The 25,108-nt window shown below is 34.0% G+C and overlaps 2 protein-coding genes across 5 annotated transcripts in view; both read left to right on the forward strand.

Moving 5' to 3' along the window:
- Positions 1-25,108, forward strand: part of LOC114338870 (uncharacterized) — a 435,637-nt gene that overhangs the window by 336,504 nt on the left and 74,025 nt on the right. For all 4 annotated transcript variants that reach the window (XM_050649561.1, XM_050649559.1, XM_050649560.1 and 1 more), the window contains exons 7-10: positions 6,797-6,964; positions 7,094-7,320; positions 8,667-8,992; positions 20,302-20,461. In XM_050649561.1, coding sequence (XP_050505518.1) covers positions 6,797-6,964; positions 7,094-7,320; positions 8,667-8,992; positions 20,302-20,461 — 881 coding nt within the window. The remainder of the gene's footprint in view (positions 1-6,796; positions 6,965-7,093; positions 7,321-8,666; positions 8,993-20,301; positions 20,462-25,108) is intronic.
- LOC114338869 (uncharacterized) overlaps positions 1-25,108 on the forward strand; it is a 456,134-nt gene that overhangs the window by 238,495 nt on the left and 192,531 nt on the right. The gene's annotated exons all lie outside the window — the stretch shown is intronic.

Genomic DNA, 25,108 nt, shown 5'->3' on the forward strand with positions numbered 1-25,108 from the left:
CGGTCGAACGTGGCGGAACTGGGAAGGGTCACCAAAAAATTTCGGGTCGTAGGTAATGGCTTTGTCAGACAGTGTTGCCAAAGTTGGAAATTATCAAAAGAAAATATTAAAATAGAAAAAATAATATATTTAACTTTTTGTAAACAGATATAATAAACAAATTATTTAAAAGAAAAAAACTTAAGTAAAAAAATATTGTTTTCGCCAATTTTAAAAAATGTGAAAACGTTGAATTATATTTCAACGTTTATTTTTTTATTAATTTTTTCTTTTAAATAATTTGGTTAGTACCTACACTATTTGTTAACAAAAATTAATATAATATGTTTTCTACTTTAATTATGCAAGTTTTTCTGTCCCAGAGACTTTGTAAACACAACTTTTCCGTCATAAGATCAGACAGAAGGACAAATAAGATGTAAGAGTGAAAGCTCTTAACCCAAGGATGTTATTAAAGTGAGAAACTTGATAACACAAGTACTATTTTAAAGTCGCCGAAATAGTACAAGCGACATATTATTCGACGCGCCGTAGCAAGATGCTTCCGGTATTAGTCAAGTCCGACAAAAAAATTGAATGACAAATGATGTGTGGAATGAGAGCTTATAACCCAAAGATGGCATTAGAAGTAAGAAATTTGACCTCGGACTTCCGTTTATAGAGTTACAACCGGGAGTACGGTTTTAATGACGCCGAATTAATACAAGCAATGTATTATTTAACACGCTTTAGCAAGACGAAAACAAATGTATTGTACTATTTCGGTGATTTTAAAACAGTACTTCCGGTTGCAACTGATACCATCTTTGGGTTATAAGATCTAATTTGATACCTTGTCTTCGTATTGCTCAAGCGCATCGAATAATATGTCGCTTGTACTATTTCGGCGGCTTTAAAACACTACTTCCAGTTTCAACTCTGCAACCGAAAGTGTGAAGTCCAATTTCTCAGCTTTAATACCATCCTTAATTCGACACCTCATACCTACTACGTACTACGTGGCGTTACAACCCTTCGTGGGTTTTAGCCCACTCGACAGCATGCCTTCACTCTTCTCTGTCTTAGACAATCTCTGTCCAGTTCTCCACGCCCGTAGCTTTCAGGTCTCCTGCTATATTATCTTGCTACCGGAGTTGAGTGTTTTAATAACGTAGGAGTTATATTCGATAGACAGACGAACGGACAGACTTGCACAAAGCCGGAAAAATATAATGGTTTTCGTCTTGCTAAAGCGCGTCCAATAATAAGTCGTTTATAATATTTATTGGGCGACTTTAAAATAGTACTTCAAGTTTCAACTCTAAAACTGGAAGTGCAAGGTCAAATTTCTCACCTTAATAAGATCGTTGGGTAATGAACTTTCATTCGACAGCTCATTTGTCCTGTCTTATCTATTGACGGAAAAGTTGTGTTTACAAAGTCTCTGAGAGAGACAGACATGCGTAATTATCCATCAAAGTAGAAAAAAATAATAATACAGTGATGAGCGCGCTAATAGCCGGCAAAATAACGCAAAAGATGGAAAACTTAATACTTTGTGAAATAAAAAGAGATGAAACTAGTAGATGTGTAAAATTATCGATAGGAACCTATAAGTTTACATTACATCAGGTACCTACATAGTTTCCCTCTTTTAGACGTCTGTGACAGAAAACATTTAGAATTTTATAAAATTCTCCTGTCACGGTTAGATTTGTTATACTCCTCAGATATGTCTAAAGGTGCGAAACTATGTAATGTTATGTAAATTTATAGGTTCCTATCGATAATTTTACATCTCTATTAGTTTCATCTCTTTTTATTTCACAACGTATTATAATTTCCATCTTTTGGGTTATTTTGCCGGTTCTTAATAGCGCACTCATTACTGTACCTATATTATTTTTTGTGAACAAATAAGTACATCTACTAAACAAATTATTTAAAAGAAAAATATAAGTAAAAAAATAAACGTTGAATTATAATTCAACGTTTTCACATTTTTTTTAAAATGGGTGAAAACAATATTTTGTTATTTTTAAATAATTTGTTTATTATATCTGTTTACAAAAAGTTAACTATATTATTTAAATATCTTAAATTTATTCTCTATCTTCTTTAAATAATTTCCAAATTCGGCAACGCTGTCTGACAAAGCCATACCTACAACGCGAAATTTTTTGGTGGCTCTTCCTACTTCAGCCGCCCAATATCTTCTAACCCGTTTTAAATGTATAATAAATGCATGTCTCTTTGTTGCTCTTATTAAAAGCCCATACCATCGATAAGAAAATACCGACTCTGTATATCATTGAATAATTTATAAGCTTCCAAATTACGCGCATTTAGATCAGTCAATTGCAATTTATTTTGTATAGTGCAGTCACTGAAGGTAAAAATCAACGATTACCTTCAATTTCGGTGAACCTTCATCGATTTTCACGAAAATTGGTCAGTGGTTAGAGGATACGTCAAGAAACAAAGGTGACATGGTACCACCTTGCGCCTTTACTCTGAGGGTGGATACCGCCCCTTTTCGGGGGTGAAAATTATTGAAGATATTCTTCTTTAGCGGCGAATCGATTGAGGGTAAAATTGTACATTTACCGCGCGCCTGCGCACACTGACAGTATGTAGTTTTGACATTCATTGCTCATTGCTAATCTTTCAAGATAGGTATGTATGTATCTGTAACCGTGCAAATAAGTCATTAAAAGAATATATTAGTGGTTTTAGGAAATGTATTATTTATTAAAATTCTTGTGTTTTTGGATTAATAAAATATTATGTAAGCATAACATTTTTACACTATATGTCGTGTGCTGTGTTGTGTAATTATATCCGAAACTTACATGTCTATTTCTAGTGCCTCGATGGAGTAGTTAGAAATGCGTTAGCACTGAGATTGGAAGGTTGCGGGTTCAATTCCCGGGCGGTTCATATATTTTTTTTATTTTTGGTTGTTTTAATAAAAATTTTTTGAAAGTGGTAGATAAGAAAGTTAGTTTGATTTTTAAATAAAATACAAATAACCTTTTAAGTATATTTACTTCGTTTAAATTACCTATTATATAATAGAAGAATATCTTCTTACGTGCGTACATAATACACACACACATTCTTTTTTTGTTAAAAATAACTGCACAAATCAATAAAAGAACAAATTAAAAGCAAAATATATTATATAAAGTTAATAAAATAAGTCAATACTTTTTAAGTTATTAAAGATCAAAGATTTTAATTATTAGTGAAAAAAATGCATGTTATGAAGCGGTTTTTCGTAAATCACTGAAAAACTGTAAGTTTTTACAAAAAAGTTAATAGTAGTTTAATTAGTATAGCCTATATTCTAAGAATATACTCTTAAATCACGCGCCTTTCGATTTATTGAGCTACAACCCCTTCGCAAGAAAACCATCCCATATTCCCGGCTTGAGAGTTGTACTTAAAATAATTTAAATTAATTATTTGGCGACTAGATATGGTTTAAAAATTTATGAGCTCGCAAAATATACGCATCTCAATTATTTATTTGTCATTTTCTTTCTATGGTGCAGGCACTGAAGGTAAAAATCAACTATGACATTCGATTTCAGTAAATCTTCATTCATTTTCATGAAAATTGGTGAGCGGATTTTGATGCTACCAACTTTTTCTGGAGCTCATTTTTGATAGGTATTTCTAAGTACTTTGACAAGTATTCAGTACTTAAGTGTTATAAAATGCATCTCTTTCCCGTTATTTAAGCTTGAATCCTTAGATTTGAAGTCATAGAAAAAAATATACATTTAATTGTCAATAACTTACTTTAAATTAACATTAAAGGGTTTTTCAAGTAAGCAATTTATTATATTTTTTATTACCTTCAATTTTAGTGATGAAAACTTTTTTGTAAAAACTTACAGTTTTTGAGTTATTTATGAAAAATCGCTTTAAAGCATGCATTTTCTTTCACAAAAATTAAAATATTTGATCTTTAATAATCCAAAAAGTATTGATTTATTTTAATCACAATGTATAACAAATTTTGCTTACAATTTGTCCCTCTCTCGATTTGTGGGGCTAATTTTAATAAAGTAATTTTCACCCCCGAGAAGGGGTGACATATACCCCAGGTTAAAACCCACAGTTGTTATTGTTAATTCGTCAAAATGAATGGAGAATTACCGAAATCGAAGGTCATAGTTGATTTTTACCTTCAGTGACTGCACTATAGAAAGAAAATGGCAATTTAATAATTGAGATGCGTACATTTTGCAAGCTCAGAAATTATTAAACGATATGTAGTCGCCAAATAGTTAATTTAAATTATTTTAAGTACAACTCTCTCTTAAGCGAGGATTATGGGATGGTTTTCTTGCGAAGGGGTTGTAGCTCTATAATCGAAAGGCGCGTGATTTAAGAGTATATTCTTAGAATATAGGCTATACGAATTAAACTACTATTAACTTTTTTGTAAAAACTTACAGTTTTTCAGTGATTTACGAAAAACCGCTTCAAAACATGCATTTTTTTCACGAATAATTAAAATTTTTATCTTTAATAACTTAAAAAGTATTGACTTATTTTAATAACTTTATATAATAAATTTTGCTTATAATTTGTTCTTTTATAGATTTGTGCAGTTATTTTTTATAAAATAATTTTTACCCCCGAGAAGGGCCGGTATCCACCCTCAGGGTAAAGACGCAAGGTGGTACCATGTCACCTTTGTTTCTTGAGGTATCCTCTAACCACTGACCAATTTTCGTGAAAATCGATGAAGGTTCACCGAAATTGAAGGTAATTCTTGATTTTTACTTTCAGTGACTGCACTATACAAAATAAATTGCAATTTACTGATTTAAATGCGCGTAATTTGGAAGCTTATAAATTAATCAATGATATATAGTCGCCAAATAATTAGTTTAATGCATTTTAAGTACAACTTTCTCTTAAGCCGGGAAGATAGGGTGGTTTTCTTGCGAAGGGGTTGTAGCTCAATAATCGAAATGCACGTGATTTAATAGTTTATTCTCAGAGTATATGAGCTATAGGAATTATATCCGCAATACGATATATTTTAAGTTTTCTCAGCATTTTTTCTTAAGTTAAATCAATTAAAGGGTTGTTTGGGGGTGAAGGGGATGAGCGCAAAAATCGTAACTATATAATTTCAAGAGCTCATAAATAGCTCATAATTCTGCCGCAAAAACCGATTCAATATTCCTATTTTTAAGAAGTGGGGGGGGGGGCTGACTCAGCCCCCCCACTAAAGTATCAAATTCCTGCTCAGTGGAACGAGCTCAAAATTTTTAGTTTGCGGAATATGAGAGCTCATAAATAGCTCATAAATCAGGGCTATTTTTTTTGATTTTTGCAAGTGGGGGGGGGGGGGGGCAGCTCAACACGGGTATTTTTCACTTAGAACAGGGAGCGCAAACCAGCACTCTAAATCGACTCTAATTGGAGTCATCATCAGAGAGGCGTAGGTTTGCTGCTCTTTGCCCGAAGTGAGAAAACTCTGAGAGCCTATCCCCGCATTGCAACTGACGTTTATGAAGTAGGTGACTAGCGTCATCTGAAAACTGACAAGTAAAGTTTTCAACCTAATAGAAACATTAAGAATATTGAAAAATATTAAAAATATTCCTAAAAGATATTTAATTAAAAACTTATTGGTCTATTTTTCTGGTAACACCTCCACGGCTTCTAAAAAATTGCAAGCCAGATGGATGCTGAAGCGAAGAAAACAAGAGGGAATTCAAAAACTTACAATTCACGACCCCGTCTGTTCAGCTGGTAAATTCCAATGGAAAATGGACCTAGTTAGTCAAAGGAGTAAAACCAATATGAAAATAGAATAAAAATGTATTCCATTTTTAATTCAGTTGCAATGCGAAGGCAAAACTGTCTTATTTTTCACTTAGAATAGGGAGCACAAACAGCACTCTAAATCGACGATTTTCGACTCTAATTGGAGTCATCATCAGAGAGGCGTAGGTTTGTTGCTCTCTGCCCAAAATGATAAAACTCTGAGAGTCTATCCCCGCATTGCAACTGACGTTTATGGAGTAGGTGACTACTCCACCTTAGTCACCTACTCCATAAACGTCAGTTGCAATGCGGGGATATAGTCACCTACTCCATAAACGTCAGTTGCAATGCAGGGATAGGCTCTCAGAATTTTATCACTTCGGGCAGAGAGCAGCATACATACGCCTCTCTGATGATGACTGCAATTAGAGTCGAAAATCGTCGATTTAGAGTGCTGGTTTGCGCTCCCTGTTTTAAGTTAAAAATAAGACAGTTTTTCCTTCGCATTGCAACTGAATTATTAAAAATGCAATACATTTTTATTTTATTTTACTTATTTTATTGTTACTGTTATATTAGATTCTATTTTTATAAGTTACAAAGGCCTTATTTTAATTAGCCAGAAATACTTCTCTTCTAAAGTCAGTTTGTATAGTCAGGAGTAACGGAGTCACAAAACTACAGTGTGGAGACCACAAGCACACAGAAGAACCAGAGGTAGACCACCTATACAGGCAACGTCAAAAGAATCGCTAGGAAATGGAAGCTTAAGCAGGAAGCTCAAGATTTACAGAATTGGAAGAAATTAGAGGAGGCTCAACTTTGAACGCAACGGCCTCAACTTTGGACGTAAAAGGCTGGATGATGGTGATGAAATCTTTCTCTTACCAGATAAAGTAGGTGCTGAGGATCGGAGTGAAGAGACCCTAAATGAAGGGCTTCGAATATAAGTTTCGAATATGATACTTCTTATAATGGTTATTCTTATTTATTTTAATTTTTACTATTTTATTCATTTTAGATATCACAGGTTATTGTTCACAAAGGATATAGAGGAGTCAGTCAGAGATATATTGCTGACTTAGCCTTACTCATTACTCAAGAACTGTTCAAACTAGACCCAGTGGTTCAGCCAGTGTGTACTGATAATGTCAATAATATGTTCCTAACAAATTACCAAATGGGAGAAGTATGTACTATATAATTTTAGATAAGTAGATACATTACATATTATATCTACTTGTAAAAATCATTTATCATTTTATAAGTAGTTGTTCTACAAATTTGGCTTTAACTTAACACTTCATCCAACTTTTAGGTCGCTGGTTGGGGTCTTACAGAAAACGACAAACCCTCCGATCGTCTTAGAGTTATTAGAATACCATACAAAGAAGGTGGCACATGTGCTAGAGAGCTGCCAGCTAGCTGGGAGCAAGAGTATAATTTCTTAGACAAAATTTGTGCTGGTCGTCAGAATGAAAGTATTGCAGTCTGTCAGGGAGATAGTGGGAGTGGTCTTGTATTTCAAAACCGAGAAGACAATAGGTACAGTAGGTGTAAACGTTACAGTAAAAGGGCAAATGATTTTTACGTAATTATTCGCAATAATAACTTTAAAATAAGGTTAATAAAAATTTTTGTATTTTGTCCACTCATGATTGTTGTTCGGTATATTATTGTAAAAATTATGCCTATACCCTTAGCCACAGAATAACTAACCGCACAAAAGCAAATACTATGGATTGTCCATAGTATTTGACAGAAGCGAATCTGACTGTCGTTTCCATTGATTTTGTTGGGACCGAAATATTTGACCTTGTGCACCACTTATAGAATAGAACTTGATGTCTAAATTCTAAGGAATAGACCATTCCAAATGATGTAATATTTTTGATAAGTAGTTATTAATTAAATATGAGATATAAAATTTAGCTATAAAATATAAATAAAATATAAAATCAATCATATATAAATATAAAATTTAACTATAAACAACTGTCACTGTCAGTCGCAAAAGTGAGATTGCACCACTTACGTGACGCATGAGCATGAAAATTATGTTACCGTTTTCGGCCTGAGTTTCGCTTCTGTGGGTTAGTTATTCTGTGCCTTAGCTACAAATTGTTCCCAAACATTAATATTTCGTGTGTAAATTTTAATCAACATAGATGTTTCGTTATTACTTGGTATTACTTGCTTGAGAAATCAGACATCTCCATGCCTTTCGGTCAGTAGCTAGTCTCTCTGACTCTCTCCACCCAATATTTCTTTTTGTGCAAGCCTTTCCAATATCTACGTTCCATTTTCTTGCTGGCCTGTAGCTTTGTCGGTTTTTGTCGGATGGAGCTTTTCATGTCGGTCTTGACGGTCCAGTTAGCTGGGGCTCAGTCGATCGACAAGTTTAGTGGATTTGCGATTTGCGGTCGCTGGTTCGAGCCTCAGCTAGGTCATGAAATTTATAAAAGGCCAACGCCGTAGTATAAAACTCAATAGAGTCTACGGCTTGGTCTGGAATAAACTGGCGTCTGATCGGCCTATGGAGGAGCGGTACGGGAAGGGATAAGGGCTTCCGGCTTGGTGATACTCCTCCATAGATCCCTACCGAAGGGCGTTGACGCCTAAGAACGGTGTATACAAATAGCTTTTCATATCCTCTTTACAGTTTTACCTTCACTCATTCTCGCCATATATCCGAACCACGATAACTGTTTCGTTTCAAGTCTGTCTAAGGTGATTCCGATACCGCACTTTTCACGTATTTCTTCGTTTATTTTCCGATCACGTCTGGTCACCCCGATTACCGCTCGTAAATCGTCAACATATATTCATGTAACTCCTTAAATCGACACAATACTATCAAGAAGATATGTATATTTTTTGTTTCTTTAAAGGTACTACATCCACGGAATAGTAAGCATAGCTCCAAATCTATATACTGCCAGCTGCAACAACCGAACAAATGCTCTATACACTAGCGTGATATTCTATTATGCTTTTATAAAAATAGAAATGAACAAAAACCATATGGAGGACTGCAAACTTCCAGAATATCCAAAAAATGGTAAATGGTATCTCGAAAGTGATGCACAGAAGAAGCCAGGTGATATAGTAACGTCTAATGCTATTTTACAATTTTCATGTAATAGAAAATATATATTGTCTACTGTATCGCCATATCATGACTGTGAAAGTTCTTATAATCCGCCTGTTTGTCTTTGTAAGTATAATATTTCTAATATTTCTAAACTTATTTATAAGGTCCTTAATAAAAGGCAAATGTATATTTTAGTATAGATTGTTGCATAATAAAATGATCTTCTCTAATGGAATAGAATCAGCAATCTAAGCCTATCATATAAGGCTTATGGATATGAAATATGAATATTTGAGATTAAACATATTGCCATGCGAAAAAGATTGGCTGCGGCTCGAAGGACCATGAATAGAATCAGCAATCTAAGCTTCGTCGAATTGTAGGGCTGTTGAATGTAGTATGATCTCCAGAAACCACTGTTTTACACTGTTTATTAAAACCCCCAGCTACCCGGGAAATAAAATACAATCATCATCATTCTCTTTGCCTTATCCCTATGCGGGGTCGGCTTCCCTAATTGCATTTCTCCACACAATTATATTTTGAGTAATATCAATGTTAATCCCTTTTACCAACATGTCCTGCCTTATCGTCTCTGCCCAGGTCTTCTTTGGTCTTCCTCTCCTACTCCTTCCAGGAATCTGCACTTCAGCTATTCTTCGTATTGGGTGATTAACGTCTCGACGTTGAACATGACCAAACCACCTTAACCTATGCTCTCTCATTTTGGCATCAATTGGTGCCACACCTAGACTTCCCCTAATATACTCATTTCTAATTTTATCGTTTTTTGTCACTCTACTCATCCATCTAAGCATTCTCATTTCCGCCACATACATTCGTTGTTCCTCTTTCTTTTTCACTGCCCAACATTCAGTTCCGTACATCATAGCCGGTCTTATGGTTGTTTTATAGAATTTTTCCTTCAGCTTCATTGGAATTTTTCTATCACACAACACACCACTCGCTTCTTTCCACTTCATCCATCCAGCCCTAACTCTACTGCATGCATCTCCATCTATTTCTCCATTACTCTGTAATACCGATCCTAGGTACTTAAAACTATTTCTTTTCACAATCATTTCACCATCCAAAGATACCATTTTATTTGTAGTAACTCCATCTTTAAATAAACATTCCAAATACTCTGTTTTTGTCCTACTAACTTTTAAACCTTTTTCCTTCAGAGCTTGTCTCCACTGTTCCAGTTTTTGTTCTAAGTCTCTTTCACTATTTCCTATTAACACTCCATCATCAGCATACATTAGGCACCATGGAATGCTACCCTGTAGTTTCGCTATTATCTGGTCCAAAACTAATGAGAATAAATAAGGACTAAGCACCGAGCCTTGGTGCAATCCTACTTTCACCTGAAATTTATCAGTCTCTCCCACACCTGTCCTAACACTAGTCGTTACTCCCTCATACATATCTCTCACAATTTTTACATATTCGCCAGGGACTCCTTTCTTATTGAGTGCCCACCACAGAATCTCTCGAGGAACTCTATCATATGCTTTCTCAAGATCAATGAATACCATATGAGCGTTGGTCTCTTTATTCCTGTATTTTTCCATCAGTTGCCTTACAATGAAAATTGCATCTGTTGTTGATCTGCCCTGCAAAAAGCCAAATTGATTATCGGATATTTCGCTTTCTTCACGTATCCGTCTATCAATTACTCTCTCCCATATTTTCATGGTGTGGCTAAGTAGTTTTATAGCCCTGTATTTTGTATATTGTGGTATGTTTCCCTTGTTTTTGTAGACAGGTACTAATATACTGCTTCTCCATTCGTCCGGCATTTGTCCAACTTCCATAATTCTATTAAATAGACCTGCTAACCAACTTATTCCTGTCTCTCCCAGTGCTCTCCATACTTCCCCAGGAATATCATCTGCTAAGACTGCTCTTCCTTTCTTTATTTTTTGAAGCGCTTGAGTCACTTCCACGTTTGTTATTCTGGTAACCATTGCTGTTACTGTCTCCGTTAACTCCACAAGCTGTCTGTCAAGTTCTTCATTTGATAAACTGTCAAAATACTTTCTCCATCTCTTTTTGACATCCTTTTCGTGAATTAGTATTTTATTATTTTCATCTCGGATACATCTAATCCGATTAAAATTTCTTGCTTTATTTGCTCTCTGTTTGGCTATTTTATATATCTTTGCTTCGCCTTCCCTGGTATTAAGTTGATCGTATAGGTTTGAATACGCTTCTGCTTTAAATTTTGCTACTGCTACTTTCGCTTCCCTTTTGACGACCATATAGTTTTGAAGATCTATGTCCGATCTGGTTTCTTGCCACTTTTTATATAATTTTCCCTTCTCTTTTATTTTTTCTTGTACTTCATTTGACCACCACCAAGTCTCTTTATCCTCGAACTTCTTTCCTGACGTTTTCCCAAGTATTTCAATAGCCGTCTCTCTAATAATGTTGGCCATTTTTCTCCAAATTGTGTTAGGGCTTCCTTTCATGTTCCAACATATTTTTTCTACTATTCTTTCCCTGAATAGACCTTCTTTCTGATCTTTTAGCATCCAACACTTGATTAAATAAAATTGGGAAATAAAATACAATAGTCATGGTAATTCTAACAAAGTTTGAATGATACTTGCCTTATAATGAAACTACATCTTGTCCCAAGGAACGGATTCGAATGAATGATAAAATTGCATGCTTTTCTTAGTGGCAATATATTTCTGGGTCAGGACTCACACGCGTCATGTTATTACAAATATAAAAGAACAAAGGATGTTTTAAAATTATGATCAGCATTTATGTGCAATACACAAAATATTGTTTATGATGACAATGTGTTATCACCAAATAAATTAGCAGGTCGCACATGCAGAATATAATAACAAAACTGAGTTAATATAATATACAGGGTGATAAAAATATTGTTTAATCTTCGGATATGAAATATGAATATTTGAGATTAAACATTAATATTCTTAATAAATTTGGAAAACTGTGTCATCATTCTGACATAATTTTTCACGTGCGAGATTATGCTCCTCAACTTGCCAAAAAAAACAGCAGTTACAAAAGATTTCGGTCAAGAGACGTCATTGGGATTCCCAAAAAGCACTGATTGCGATCAGATAATAGACTGGTGAAGGAGATTGCTCCGTAGAACTCTGTAGAACCGGCCTGAACTCGATTTCTTTCTATTACGTAAAATTTTTGTTGTTCATTTCCTATCTTCAATTTCCTTGTTTCTTCTCGCTTCCATATAAAACTTCCAATAAAACGCTTCCATTTTATTTTATTTTTTTATAGTCGATTTCAACATTCTTCGCCATACCAAGTTTTTGTCTTATTTTCTTACTTTTTGGCAATATTTTATTTAAGTTAGTGAAGTATTATATTTACATGGCATTATCTCACAATTAATGGTGTAATTAAAATTACATTTTTAAAATAATTAATGTTTGTTTGACATTTTAATTTCTACTCTGGAAATCGTTTTTAAAAAAGATTATTTTAAGAAATTCTGAGAAGATGTAGGACCAAATTTTGTTAGGTTACGTCTTTTTAAATTTGACATACTTGGCCTCGATCTTATAGGTGACAGCATGTGAAAGGTTGGAAAAAATCTAAGTTTGGTGTTTTTACCTTAAGGGCCCTATTCACATGAGTATTTGTCCGGCGGATATGTCCGACGGACAGATCCGTTGTTAGCTATATACAGACAGATGTGTTTCCAGACAAATTGGTTGGTGCTACACATTCACGGACAAATCTCTCAGTTGTACTGGTTCCCGCATTGTGTGTTTATCTGTTTTCCACTGTGCTATGAATAATAAAAAGCAACTAGCAATAATTGGAGCAAATTTCTTGGCATTTTTCCACTAATTCTTCATATGCGATTTTTCGTAGTTACCTGTTAGAATATTCTTTACTTTTTACATTCCACAAGCATGGTTTCAACTTATATAACAAAATAAAACTTTCCCAAAATACTTTATTATCCGCAAATGTCATTTTAATGTAATATAAATACACGCTTAGTACCGTGGCTAAAATGAAGATTGAAACAAATTTAACAGATACTCTTCGTCCGGCGAACAAATCCTTGAAACTATTCACACACATGCGTATATGTCTGGCTCGCTGTCTGTACTCGTCGTCTTGAACCACAGACGGTCAGCAAGACACATATCTTCCAGGGCGCATCTGTTTTGAGATAGACATTGAGAGGTGACTCAAATTTTTTTGCAGAAATTGCTTGAAAATAAATCAAATAATAATATTTCAGTTATCCTCCCTCTCATAAAAGCCCGGAACATTGTTTAAATAATCAAAATGTCAAAAAATTAAGGAAAAATTCGATTTTTTTCTTCGTTTTTTGATTATAACTTTAAAAGTTTTCATTTCCGAGAAAAGTTGTACTGGCGTAAAAGTTGCGTAATTAAATTTGATACAATATAGAATTGGTTAGAAATTTAAAAAATAGTCACCCTAGTTGCAAAATAGCAATAATTGCGAAAAAACCATACAAAAACAAGTATTCGCATTTTACGTTTTTCAACCATTTATGCTACATTAGGACCTTCATATTTCGCCCAGAAAAACGTTATGATACAGTAAAAAAATACTGTAAGTGTAATTAAGATCGGTTCAATAGATTTTGCAAAATAAATTTTGCAATCCAGCTTTCGCAAAAAAAATTTATTTTTTCAAAATGCTACAGGACTGAAAATAAAGCAGATAGCAAGTTGATTTTTTTTTTGCTTATAGAAGTGTATTGTACCTTTCATTTGCAATTTGCAAAATTAAAATTGATTAATTACCACGGCGTCAGGAAATTTTTGAAATAAACATTAATTTTTGGTGCTACGCGCAGGACAGCGGTGTTCGATTCACACAAGTTGATTTTCACCAAAATTTCTTCCAATCTTTATCTAATATATTATTTCCTTACTCTATATTTTGTTGTATTTTAATATTCTAATTCCACACAAAACAAACTAATTTTATTATTGTTTGTGAAATATTGTTTAAACAATTGCATATGTTTTAAAAATAATTAACTTTTATTCTCTAAGTTAAAATATATGAACAAAGAAAGTTTTTGCTAATGAAAGTGTTATTTCAAAGGATAGAGTATGTGTTTTTATTTTGCAATAAACAAATTTATTTAATTATATCGAAATGTAATAAACATTAAAATGTATCAATCATTATCAAAGGTCAATGGAATGCCCAATCAGAGCAAACTATCCGCTGTCCTGCGCGTAGCACCAATAATTAATGTTTATTTTAAAAAAATTCCTGACGCTGTGGTGTTAATCGATTTTAATTATGCAAAATTGCAAATGAAATTTACAGTACACTTCTATACGCGAAAAAAATTTCAACTTACTATCTGCTTTATTTTCAGTCCTGTAACATTTTAAAAAAATGAATTTTTTTTGCGAAAGCTGGATTGCAAAATTTATTTTGCAAAATCTATTGAACCAATCTTAATTAAATTGACATTTTTATTTTACTGTATCATAAAGTTTTTCTGGGTGAAATATGAAGGTCCTAAGTGTAGCATAAATGGTTGAAAAACGTAAAATGCAAATACTTATTTTTGTATGGTTTTTTTCGCAATTATTGCTGTTTTGCAACAAGGGTGACTATTTTTTAATTTTTAACCAATTTTATGTTGTAGGAAATTTAATTACGCAACTTTTATGTTAGTACAACTTTTCTCGAAAATGAACACTTTTAAAGTTATAATCAAAAAACGAAGAAAAAAAATCGAATTTTTCCTTAATTTTTTGACATTTTGATTATTTAAACAATGTTCCGGACCTTTTTGAGAGGGAGGATAACTGAAATATTATTATTTGATTTATTTTCAAGCTATTTCTGCAAAAAAATTTGAGTCATCTCTCAACGTCGAAATGTATTAATATTTTTACAGATGCGCCCTGGTCTAATACGGCGTACGCACGGATACACACATGCGGATCTGTCCGGATTATCTGTCCGTCGGACATATCCTCCGGTCAGATACGCATGTGAATAGACCGCTTTGGTCTATTTTTCTAAGTTTTGTAACATTCTTTTCCTTAAAGTGCCCTACCTTCTATCGAGGTAGGCTACTAATTGCAAACTCTTGCCTGTCTTCAGTTGTTCGTTAGCTGTTCAAAATTTAGCCCCGTCCATTGTCGGAGGTTTCTTATTCACGATAGTCTTTTCCTTCCTAGGTCTTCCCATGTCTTTCCCCCGATCCTTCCTTTTACTATTAGATGAGCATATTGGTACCTACTTATTATTTCTCAGTATGTGACCTAGGGTATGATGTTTTTCTAACTTTCACTGTATTTAAAAGTTCTCGTTTTTTGCCAATTATATGCTCCACTTCTTCGTTTGAGGTATGAGATATCCATGAAATTTTGAGGATTCTCCGGTAGATCCTCATTTCAAAAGCCTCCAATTTATTTACGGTTAATATTTTAAGGGCTTCTTCTTCTTAACGTGCCCTATCAAGTCCCCTTGACGTTGGCGATTAATATGGCGAAACTGTCTCTGTCTGGAGCTATTCTAAATAGGTGTTCTGCTTTCTTTATTCCTGTCCACTCCCGGATATTCTTCAACCAAGAGACCTGCTTTCTACCAATTCCTCTGCATCCTTTGATTTTACACATCTTAATAAGTTGAAGAATATTATACCGGTCTCCCCTTATTACGTGTCCAAAATAGGCCATCTTTCTATATTTGATGTTATCAAGCAGCTCGCGGGTAGCATTTGCTCTCTTAAGGACTGCTACATTTGTCAGCATAGCCGTCCATGGTATTTTCAGAATACGTCTGTGCAGCCACATTTTAAGGGCCCTCGTCTCAATTGCATAAATAAGAGTCAACCGGACGTAGCATTTTGATAAACATAGTCGAATTTCGACTATGAAAAAGAGAAACGAGTGGATAGGAGAGAAAACCAAAATTAGGGATGTTAGACAAGAAGTTGCAAAATTGAAATGGGGATTTGCCAGAGACACTATAAGTCAAAAAGAAGACCGATGGAACAAAATTTTTATAAATTGGAGACCGTGGGAATATAAACGAAGCAGAGGAAGGCCACAAATGAGATGGGCAGATGATATCAATAAGCACGTGGGCTCTCTGTGGAACTGTAGCAACATACAGAGAAGAATGAAAAATGATTGGGGAGGCGTATGTCCAAAGATGGACCACAGAAGGCTAATTAGATAGATTACACAGTCGAATTTCGAGTTTTATTCAATAATCACATAGCAGTCTTTTGATTTTTTCGAATGATTTTCTGGCCTATTCTATTCTCTCTCTGTAACATAGATTTGGGTATTGTGTGTTGCGTATCTATTGTGTATGAGATTGTAGTAGATTTGTTCTTCGACTTCCTTTATTCCGCTATTGTTGGTATATATATTTTTTTGTTGACTCCATCTTTCAGTATTGGCAACAATGCCATAGTTTGCAGATGGGTTTGCTACACAAAAAAATAAAAACCTTATTTTGTAAAAGGTATATGTATTTAAAATCCCTAAAAAGGGCTGCATCACAAAACGTTTTCGGAATCAATATTCCACCATCAGTGTTATCACAGGTTTACATGTTTTAAGCCACCAATATGTACGGGTAAAAACCCTTAAATTGATTTTAAACAGTTGGGGTTACATTATATTATCTGAATTTGAAAGATGTTTAAAATATTTCCAGATTAACCCCTGGCACCACATGACAACCATATTGGTTGGAAAAGTGAAGGTATAACCTTACATGGCAGAGTTTGTCACCTAAACTCTGCCATGTCAAATTCAAATTCAAATTCAAATTCTTTATTTTCTTTCTGACAAACATAGTTTGTATAGAATTAGTCATAAATATACATTGCTAAAAACTAAACACTAAACTAGACTGAACAAGACATAAAATGAAATAAACTTATAAGCTAAATGAAATACAGCTAATATCTAAGATCTAAAAAACTCTTCGACTGTATAAAACACTTTTTCACGCAAAAATTGCCTAAGATTCCTCTTAAACACATTTATTGAACTGGTGGACTTTACATCTGTGGGCAAATTAATAAACACCTGTAGCCCGTATACCCTGGGCGATTTAAATTTAATGTTACCTTTTGAAAATGGTATATAAAGTTTATTACAATATCTGGTAATTAAATTATACATATCACAACTCGTTTTAAACTGATGTAAGTTATTAAAAATAAAAACACATAATTCAAAAATGTATAGACACGCCAATGTTAAAATTTTATATTTTTTAAAATATTCTCTACAACTAGTTAGTCGGGAGACACCAGCGACCGTTTGCATAACCAGACATACCCCAAAAACATATCCCGTATCTTAGCCTGGACTCCACAAGTGCATAATATATCATAATTAGCTAATTTTCCGTAAAACATATTTTAAATTTCTAATTAGATAGTTAATGGAACTCAACTTCGAAACTACCGCTCCACAATGCAACTTCCAATCAAAGCTTTCGTCGATCGTTATTCTCAAAAACTTGACTGACGACACCGTAGCTATTTGCATGTTGTTAAAAATAAACTGAAGATTTTGAAGATATTTTTGTTTATTGGGAAAATGTATAACTTGCGTTTTTTCTGCATTAAGATGCAACGAGTTATCACAAAACCAAGAATATAAAGATGAAAGAAAATCATTACATTGATGTTGTAGGACAACGTTGGATTTGTTTGATAGAATAATTGACGTATCATCCGCATATATAGTGAAATTTACCGCCCTGTCCACTTGTACGTTGTCGTTAATGTAGACTACAAAGAGAATTGGTCCTATTATAGATCCTTGGGGAACACCCATGTTTGTAGTAAGAAGACTAGATCCACAACTGGTCACACAATCCTCGATCCTCATCTGCAGGCTCACATATTGTTGTATATTGTTTGGAAATGACATAATCCACTGTAAAGAATTTCCTGTAATATCTATCTGTTTTAGTTTTTTAAATAATATTTCATGTTTGACACAGTCAAATGCTCTACTGAGATCACAAAATATTCCAATAGGACATTCGCCTGCATCAATCAAACTGGTTAAATGAGCATAAAATGCCTGGACTGTCGTATTAGTAGATTTATTTTCTTGAAAACCATGTTGATTTATAGTTATGATATTATTGTTTTTTAGATATTCATTTAATCTCTTTAAATATCCATACTCAAATACCTTTGAAAATATACTGGGAATTGTTATAGGCCTATAATTGCTGACCAGTTTTGGATCTCCTTTTTTAAAAATTGGAACTACTTTGCCTGTCTTTAAGTAATTAGGAAAATCCCCATTGCAAAAAGACAAATTGGTGAGATAAGTATGCAGGTATTTCGTCAAAACCACTAGAGGATTATTTTTTAAGTTTACACTGCAGGACTTCGATCAGTTCCTGCTCAGTAAATGGGTACAACTGAAATAAATTTTCATGATCTGTAATAATTGACTGAATGTCTTTGTCTATTGCATTACATGGAATTTTCGACACGATATCAATGGGTGCGTTTTTAAAAAATGTGTTAAAAGTGCATGCTACCTCTTGGGGATCTGTAATTATATTATTATCATCATACATCAAACAAGTATTAGCATTGTCATTAGCACTTTTTGAAAAATCATTGACAATTTTCCACGCGACTTTATTAGGATTATCAGACGAAGTAATGATTTTCTGGTAATAATCTTTTCTTGTTTTGGTCAAAAGTTTTCAATGTTTTTTCCTTTGCTGTTGATAAAAATCTCTAAGAATTGGTACTGCTCTTGATAATGCGTGTAAATTTCTTAATTCAAAACTCGATTTTCACACTTCACTATTAATCCATTTATTTTTAGTTGTTTTGATTTTTTCCTTGTTGATGGAAAGCTATTATTAAAATGATACAAAAAGATATTTAAAAAAGCTTGAAATGCTAGATTAGTGTCTAAGATTCCATAAACACTGTTCCAGTTTTCGTTAATGAGGTTAACGATAAAGTGATTTATCGAGTCCTCACCAAATTGTCTTTTTTGTATAAAGTATGACAATTCCGTTTCAAAGTCAAGTTCCACCAAAACTGTTCTTTGATCTGATACAGTGTTGTCAAGTACACATGACAAACCGGAGTTCGAGAAATTTACAAATACATTGTCTAATGTTGTAACGCTGGTATCTGTGACCCTAGTTGGCCAATTAACAAGATTAAAATTAATATTAAAATTCAGTCAAACATTGAGTAGACTAACATGGCCGTTAGTCATATTTCTGGTATCTACATTAAAATCACCACATATTACAAAACGTATATTTGGTTTATATAAATAATTTAAAATACTTTCGAGGTTATTCAAAAAAATACTTAAATCACCAGATGGTGATCTGTAACAATTTAATATAACATATGAGTTATTTTTCTTGTCTTTGAAAGAAATAATACAAAATTCAGAATGTTTATCAACACAATATTGCTTTACCCTAGAGTTGAGTTTGTTATTAAAATTAAGACCTTTTCGAACCCAAATTCCTACGCCTCCTCCTCTTATTGAGTTACCTCGCAAATAACAACTTGCTAGGATAAAACCTTCAATGTTGACGTTCCCAATAGAATCATTTGATTCCCATAATTCCGTTAAACAGATAATATTTATGCTCTTATGAGAATTAAGTTCTAAAATAACATCACAAATTTTATCACTATTTATGCTTTGAATATTTAACAGCATTAAATTTGGATTAAAACTTACCCCTGATTTTGGGGTTGCCCCCGTAGGTATAAAAAACTATTTACACAGGCGTTCTTAGGCAATACTGCAGGATCCATCGCCTTCTTGAAGTGTTCTTGGTGTATCCGTACTTTGAAGGATGCATATAGTTCAGGATGACGTGAATTTATCCCCTCACAAATGACCTCTGGAAATGAGGCTTTAGATACCTTTTATCGTGGTATCTGTACTTGTGCCTACAATAGCTTGTCTCTGTCTTCTGCTTCTATGACGAACTTCTTCCCATCTGCCGTTGTCTGAAGAGGTGCCTTCTCCCAGGGAAACGATTGACGTCATAATTTTTTCTTGTTCCGTGAGGTTATACCTTCACTTTTCCAACCAATATGGTTGATGTCATGTGATGTCAGGGGTTAATCTGGAAATATTTTAAATATCTTTTAAAATCAGATAATATAATGTAACCCCAACTGTTTAAAATCAATTTAAGGGTTTTTACCCGTACATTTTGGTGGCTTAAAGCATGTAAACCTGTGATAACACTGATTATGGAATATTGATTCCGAAAACGTTTTGTGATACAGCCCTTTTTAGGGATTTTAAATACATATACCTTTTACAAAATAAGGTTTTTAACTTTTTAAATACTTTCATCCCAAGTAAAACTTGTTATGTTTGATGCAATGAAACATTATTAATTGAAATGGATTTCAGTGCTATGTCCTAAGGTGTCGTTACCAAGTGGGACAGACATAGTCTGTAGAAACTTCAACGATCAACCCATACAATGTGCAGATGTTGCTGATGGTGGGAGTATTACATTCACGTGTCCAAGTGGCTTTGTAACAGACCGAGGAACAGCATCTAGTACAAGGTAAACTTGACCAACATTTATTTTTTTAACATATGATATAATATTACATCACATTTTATGTATAACCTGATGGAAGTCAAAATAGATGGACAAGTTACAGAATCTATAGACATAGGCAACGGAATAAGACAGAGAGACTCATTGAGTCCTATGCTATTCAATTTAACCATGGATGAAATCATCAAAGGTATCAACAAAGGAAGAGGACGCAGAGAACGCAATATTGCTAGCCAAATATGAAGATAGTGTGCAAAGATTAGTTCACAGATTTAATATAAGAGCAAAAAAATCCATCCATCCATTCGTCTAGGGAAAAATTCCAACGATAGTTATTTCCGTGTACTCGCAATATGAGCAAAGTGAGAAAATGAAAGACAATTTACGTTTCCTTTCAACTTAGAGATTATCAGAGATTTCAGTCTCCCCAAACCTCATCAGAGGGGCTATATGATCAGCTCTGAGAGGCTATTTAATCAGCTTTGATCAGAGCTGATTATATAGCCCCTCTTATGAGGTCTGGAGAGACCGAAATATACGTAAGTAGTGGAGTCACTGAAGGTGGATATGAGCTATTACCTCGGATTAGGGATGACGGTTTTTGACAAAACACCGGTTTTCGGTTATACCGGTTTTTTTTTGTTTACGGTTTAACCTAGCTGTTATAACCGGCAAAAAAACCGGTTTTTGGTTTTTTTAATCCAATAGGTTACAATGTAACATTTACAATGCAGTTTAGTTTGCGATACTCCACTCGACTCGATACTCGATATCAATATGATCAAAATTAGTACTATCGAAAGAACATCAATATAAATAAAATACAATTTTTAATAAAACCATTTTATTCTATTAATTATTATATTTATTTATTATTTTATTATTATTATATATTTATTGATTATTATTAAATATAATATATCGTAAGATTAATATATACATATTGCAATAATATACAATTTAACCCAACCATTTCAACTTATAAAAAATTTCCCAGATTCTTTCAACTGGGATTTAAAAAAAATAATATCAACATAAATATTTTACTTAAAATTAAATTGGATAATGCAATTTATCTTTTATTTTGACTACCATCAAAAAAAATTTATCATGTATTTCTTTTAACACGTTTGTATATTTGTGTAATAGGTATATTTTAACTTATTTATTACTTCCTGTATGGGTGTATCGTTTTGAAAACGTAGGGAAATCCTTGGAGATTCGTACTCGTAATAGGTAATTCGATATTCATAGTCAGAACATTATTTTTGGTAATCAGAAAAAGTCATTCACCCACTTTGAATGTAAAGAGTCAAGTGTGAAAAATACATAGATGATGTTTGCGTCTACTTCAACCAGATCACTCCTTATGTAAATATTATGATTACAAATATTATAATAAAACTTAATTGTCTCTGGCTGATGTTTTCACTTTCAGTTTGCTTCTGTATTTATAAAATAAAATTTGCATTATGGTTTTGTTTGGAATGATTACTTGAGAATAATAATTATGATTGGGATCCAAAATAATACCTAACCTAATCCTAATCACCGTAAAAACCTAATAACCGGTTTTTACTTTAAAAATAAAAAACCGGTTATAACCGGGACAAAAAAACAACCGGTAAAACCGGTTATTGCGAAGTAAAAAAAACGGTTTTATGTTAAAACCGGTAGGTTTTTCCCATCCCTACCTCCGATTTCGTTCAACCTCAATCGATTTGCATGAAAATTGGTGAGTGGTTAGAGGATATCTCAAGAAACAAAGGTGCCAACTTGCGCTTTTACCCTGGAGGTGGATGCCACCCCTTTTCTGGGGTGAAAATTATTTTATTAAAAATAATACCACAAATCGATATAGGGACAAATTCTAAGCAACATTTGTTATATAAAGTTATTAAAATAAATCAAAACTTTTTGAGTTATTAAAGATCAAAAAAATTTATTTTTCGTAAGAAAAATGCATGTTTTTAACAGATTTTTCATAGATAACTCATGTTTAGGCAATACGTAAAGTATCCTTAACAATAGTAACCTATACTTATTGTACGGTTATAGAGTATATTCCCATAGGTAAGCTGGTTAAGAGTAGATAACGATTTTTCATATGTAATTTAAAGTATTATCTGCATAAATGGCACAAAGAATATTTGCTACGAGAGGTATATGGTTCAAAATGCATACAGTATCACGACTAATAAGTTATGTTCACATACATGTAGAGTACTTACAGTTTTATTCCTTGATGACGTGTCACATCAGAGCTCTGATTGAATTCCATAATCCATTTGGTTCATTTGTAAGGCACTCACTAATACGCTAAATAAATCATCGTCGATAATACTGAGCAGATTGAATTATCTGAGCGGTATAAAACGATAGCAAAAAAAGCCGGTAAAATGCGGCCTTTTTACGAATAGCGGGAGCGTCGATAGATTAGAGATGATTCTCGTTAGGAAGCTTTTGACGATCTGCCCCGGCGAGGGGTTCAAATGCGAGTCTCAACAATAACCTGGAGTTTCCAGAAAGGTTACATAAATACTACTTGAATTTTAAGTAATCAGTAGTACAGGGGCGTAACTAATTATTTTAGTGAGCCGTGTATAATATATTTATTGTACATATTGCCGGGGGCGACAGGCGAGAGAGATGGCCTATATCACCTCGAAGAGAGGGGATTGGCAAAGATGTGCACAACGATAAGAAATGTTTGAAGAAATTAGAGTTTATATACACAAGGGGTAACAACGATAAAATGGAGGAAAACGATAAGTTTTCCCCCTAGGGATAGATTTTAATCTTCCAGGGGAATCACAGCGATTTTCGTAATACCACGAAGAAAATCACCGTGAGTAGTGTGAATCTTGACAGTACGAACTAGACCATCCTTACCAGGCAATACATCTATTACCCTGGCAGTTGGCCATAAGAGTGGAGGAGTACCATCCTCCTTCAACAGAACCAAATCCCCGATCTTGACAGGGTCAGTAGGGTCGGTCCATTTATTTCTTTGCTGCAGGAGGCAAAGATAGTCTTTTTTCCACAATTTCCAAAATTGCTGTTGAATTTTACTAATACGCTGAAAAAGATTCAACCTATTTTCAGGTATCTCTGAAACACTTGGTTCAGGGGGCGCGGTTAAACTTCTTTGAACTAAGAAGTGAGCTGGAGATAGGAAAGCGAAGTCATTGGCGTCAGACGACATCCTAGTGATGGGTCTCGAATTTAGAATAGCCTCGATTTGGCATAATACTGTGTTAAACACTTCAAAGGTGAAGTGGGAATTTCCTATAATTCGATAGAGGTGATACTTCACACTCTTTATTCCTACCTCATGGAGGCCGAATTGATGGGGGTTGCGGGGAACACCCATCTTGAAAGTTATGGAGTTTTGAGTACAGAATTCCTTAATCTGTTCCGAATTATTTTGATTTAAGAAAAAATCATAGAATTCGCGCATTTCATTTTTTGCCCCATGGAAATTTGTGGCATTGTCGCTCCAAATAATACTGGGCGTGGATCTTCTGGCAATAAACCTTTTCAGAGTAAGAATATAGGCTTCTGCGCTTAATCCTGTGACGAGTTCGATATGAACACATTTAGTGCTCATGCAAATGAAATAGGCTACGTATGCTTTGTAAAGCGGTGCCTTCCTCAAATGTGAGGACTTAATTAAGAAGAACCCCCCATAGTCCACTGAGACGACTTGGAAGGGTCTAGTGGGGAGTACACGATCGGGATGCATATCTGCCATCTGTTGAACAGAATTGGGTGTCATGAATCGGAAACAGTTTACACACTTACGAATTAAGCGTTTAATCTGTCTTAATCCGTCAATTGGCCAGTACTTCATTTTGACATACGAAAGTACTGTTTGCGCGCCTGAATGTAATAACTTATGATGAGCTTGAGTCAAGATTAGTTCTACAACTCGACATTTAGAAGGAAGTAGAATGGGGTGTTTTTGATTATACGATATGGGGGCGTGTCGGAGACGTCCTCCCACACGAATCAGCCCATCATTATGTTGTAGGAAGGGGTTGAGTTTACGAATGGCTTTATTGGTCACGAGTTTAGCATTTTTCAATTCAAGAATCTCTTTTTTAAAGTAGATACTTTGGATATACCTGATGATCGCGTGATCAGCGATCTCCATTTCGGGTGGCGTCAATATATCCGTATCTCGTGGAGAGTTATTTATTTTCTTTTTAATATTACTGATGAATCTAAAAAGATAAGCGACAATTCTTTGAATTTTACGAAAAGAAGAAGATTTAGCGAATAGATTTTCAAAGGTGTCGTTGAGTTCGTGATTTGTTGCTATGTTTGAGACAACTAACTTCCTTAATTCAGGAAGATCATCCTGAAAATGAGGAATTTGATGAAGAGAAAAATCGATGGGATTGTCTCTAATAAAGCTAGGTCCGCATAACCAGTCTTCGGTGGTCTGGGGATTATCAAAGACATTTATCCCTCTGGAAGCGGGGTCAGCGATGTTTTCGTGACTTCTGACGAAATGGAAATCACAAGGAAAAGTTTCCAACAAGGAATTGACCTTTTGAATTCTGTTTTGTACAAAAATGTTCCAAATGTGTTTTTTAGAAAGTATCCAAGACAAGGCAATTGTAGAGTCAGCAAAGAGATGAGATG

The sequence above is a fragment of the Diabrotica virgifera genome, chromosome 4 (genome assembly GCF_917563875.1).
Source record: "Diabrotica virgifera virgifera chromosome 4, PGI_DIABVI_V3a".
Taxonomy (NCBI): Eukaryota; Metazoa; Arthropoda; class Insecta; order Coleoptera; family Chrysomelidae; genus Diabrotica; species Diabrotica virgifera.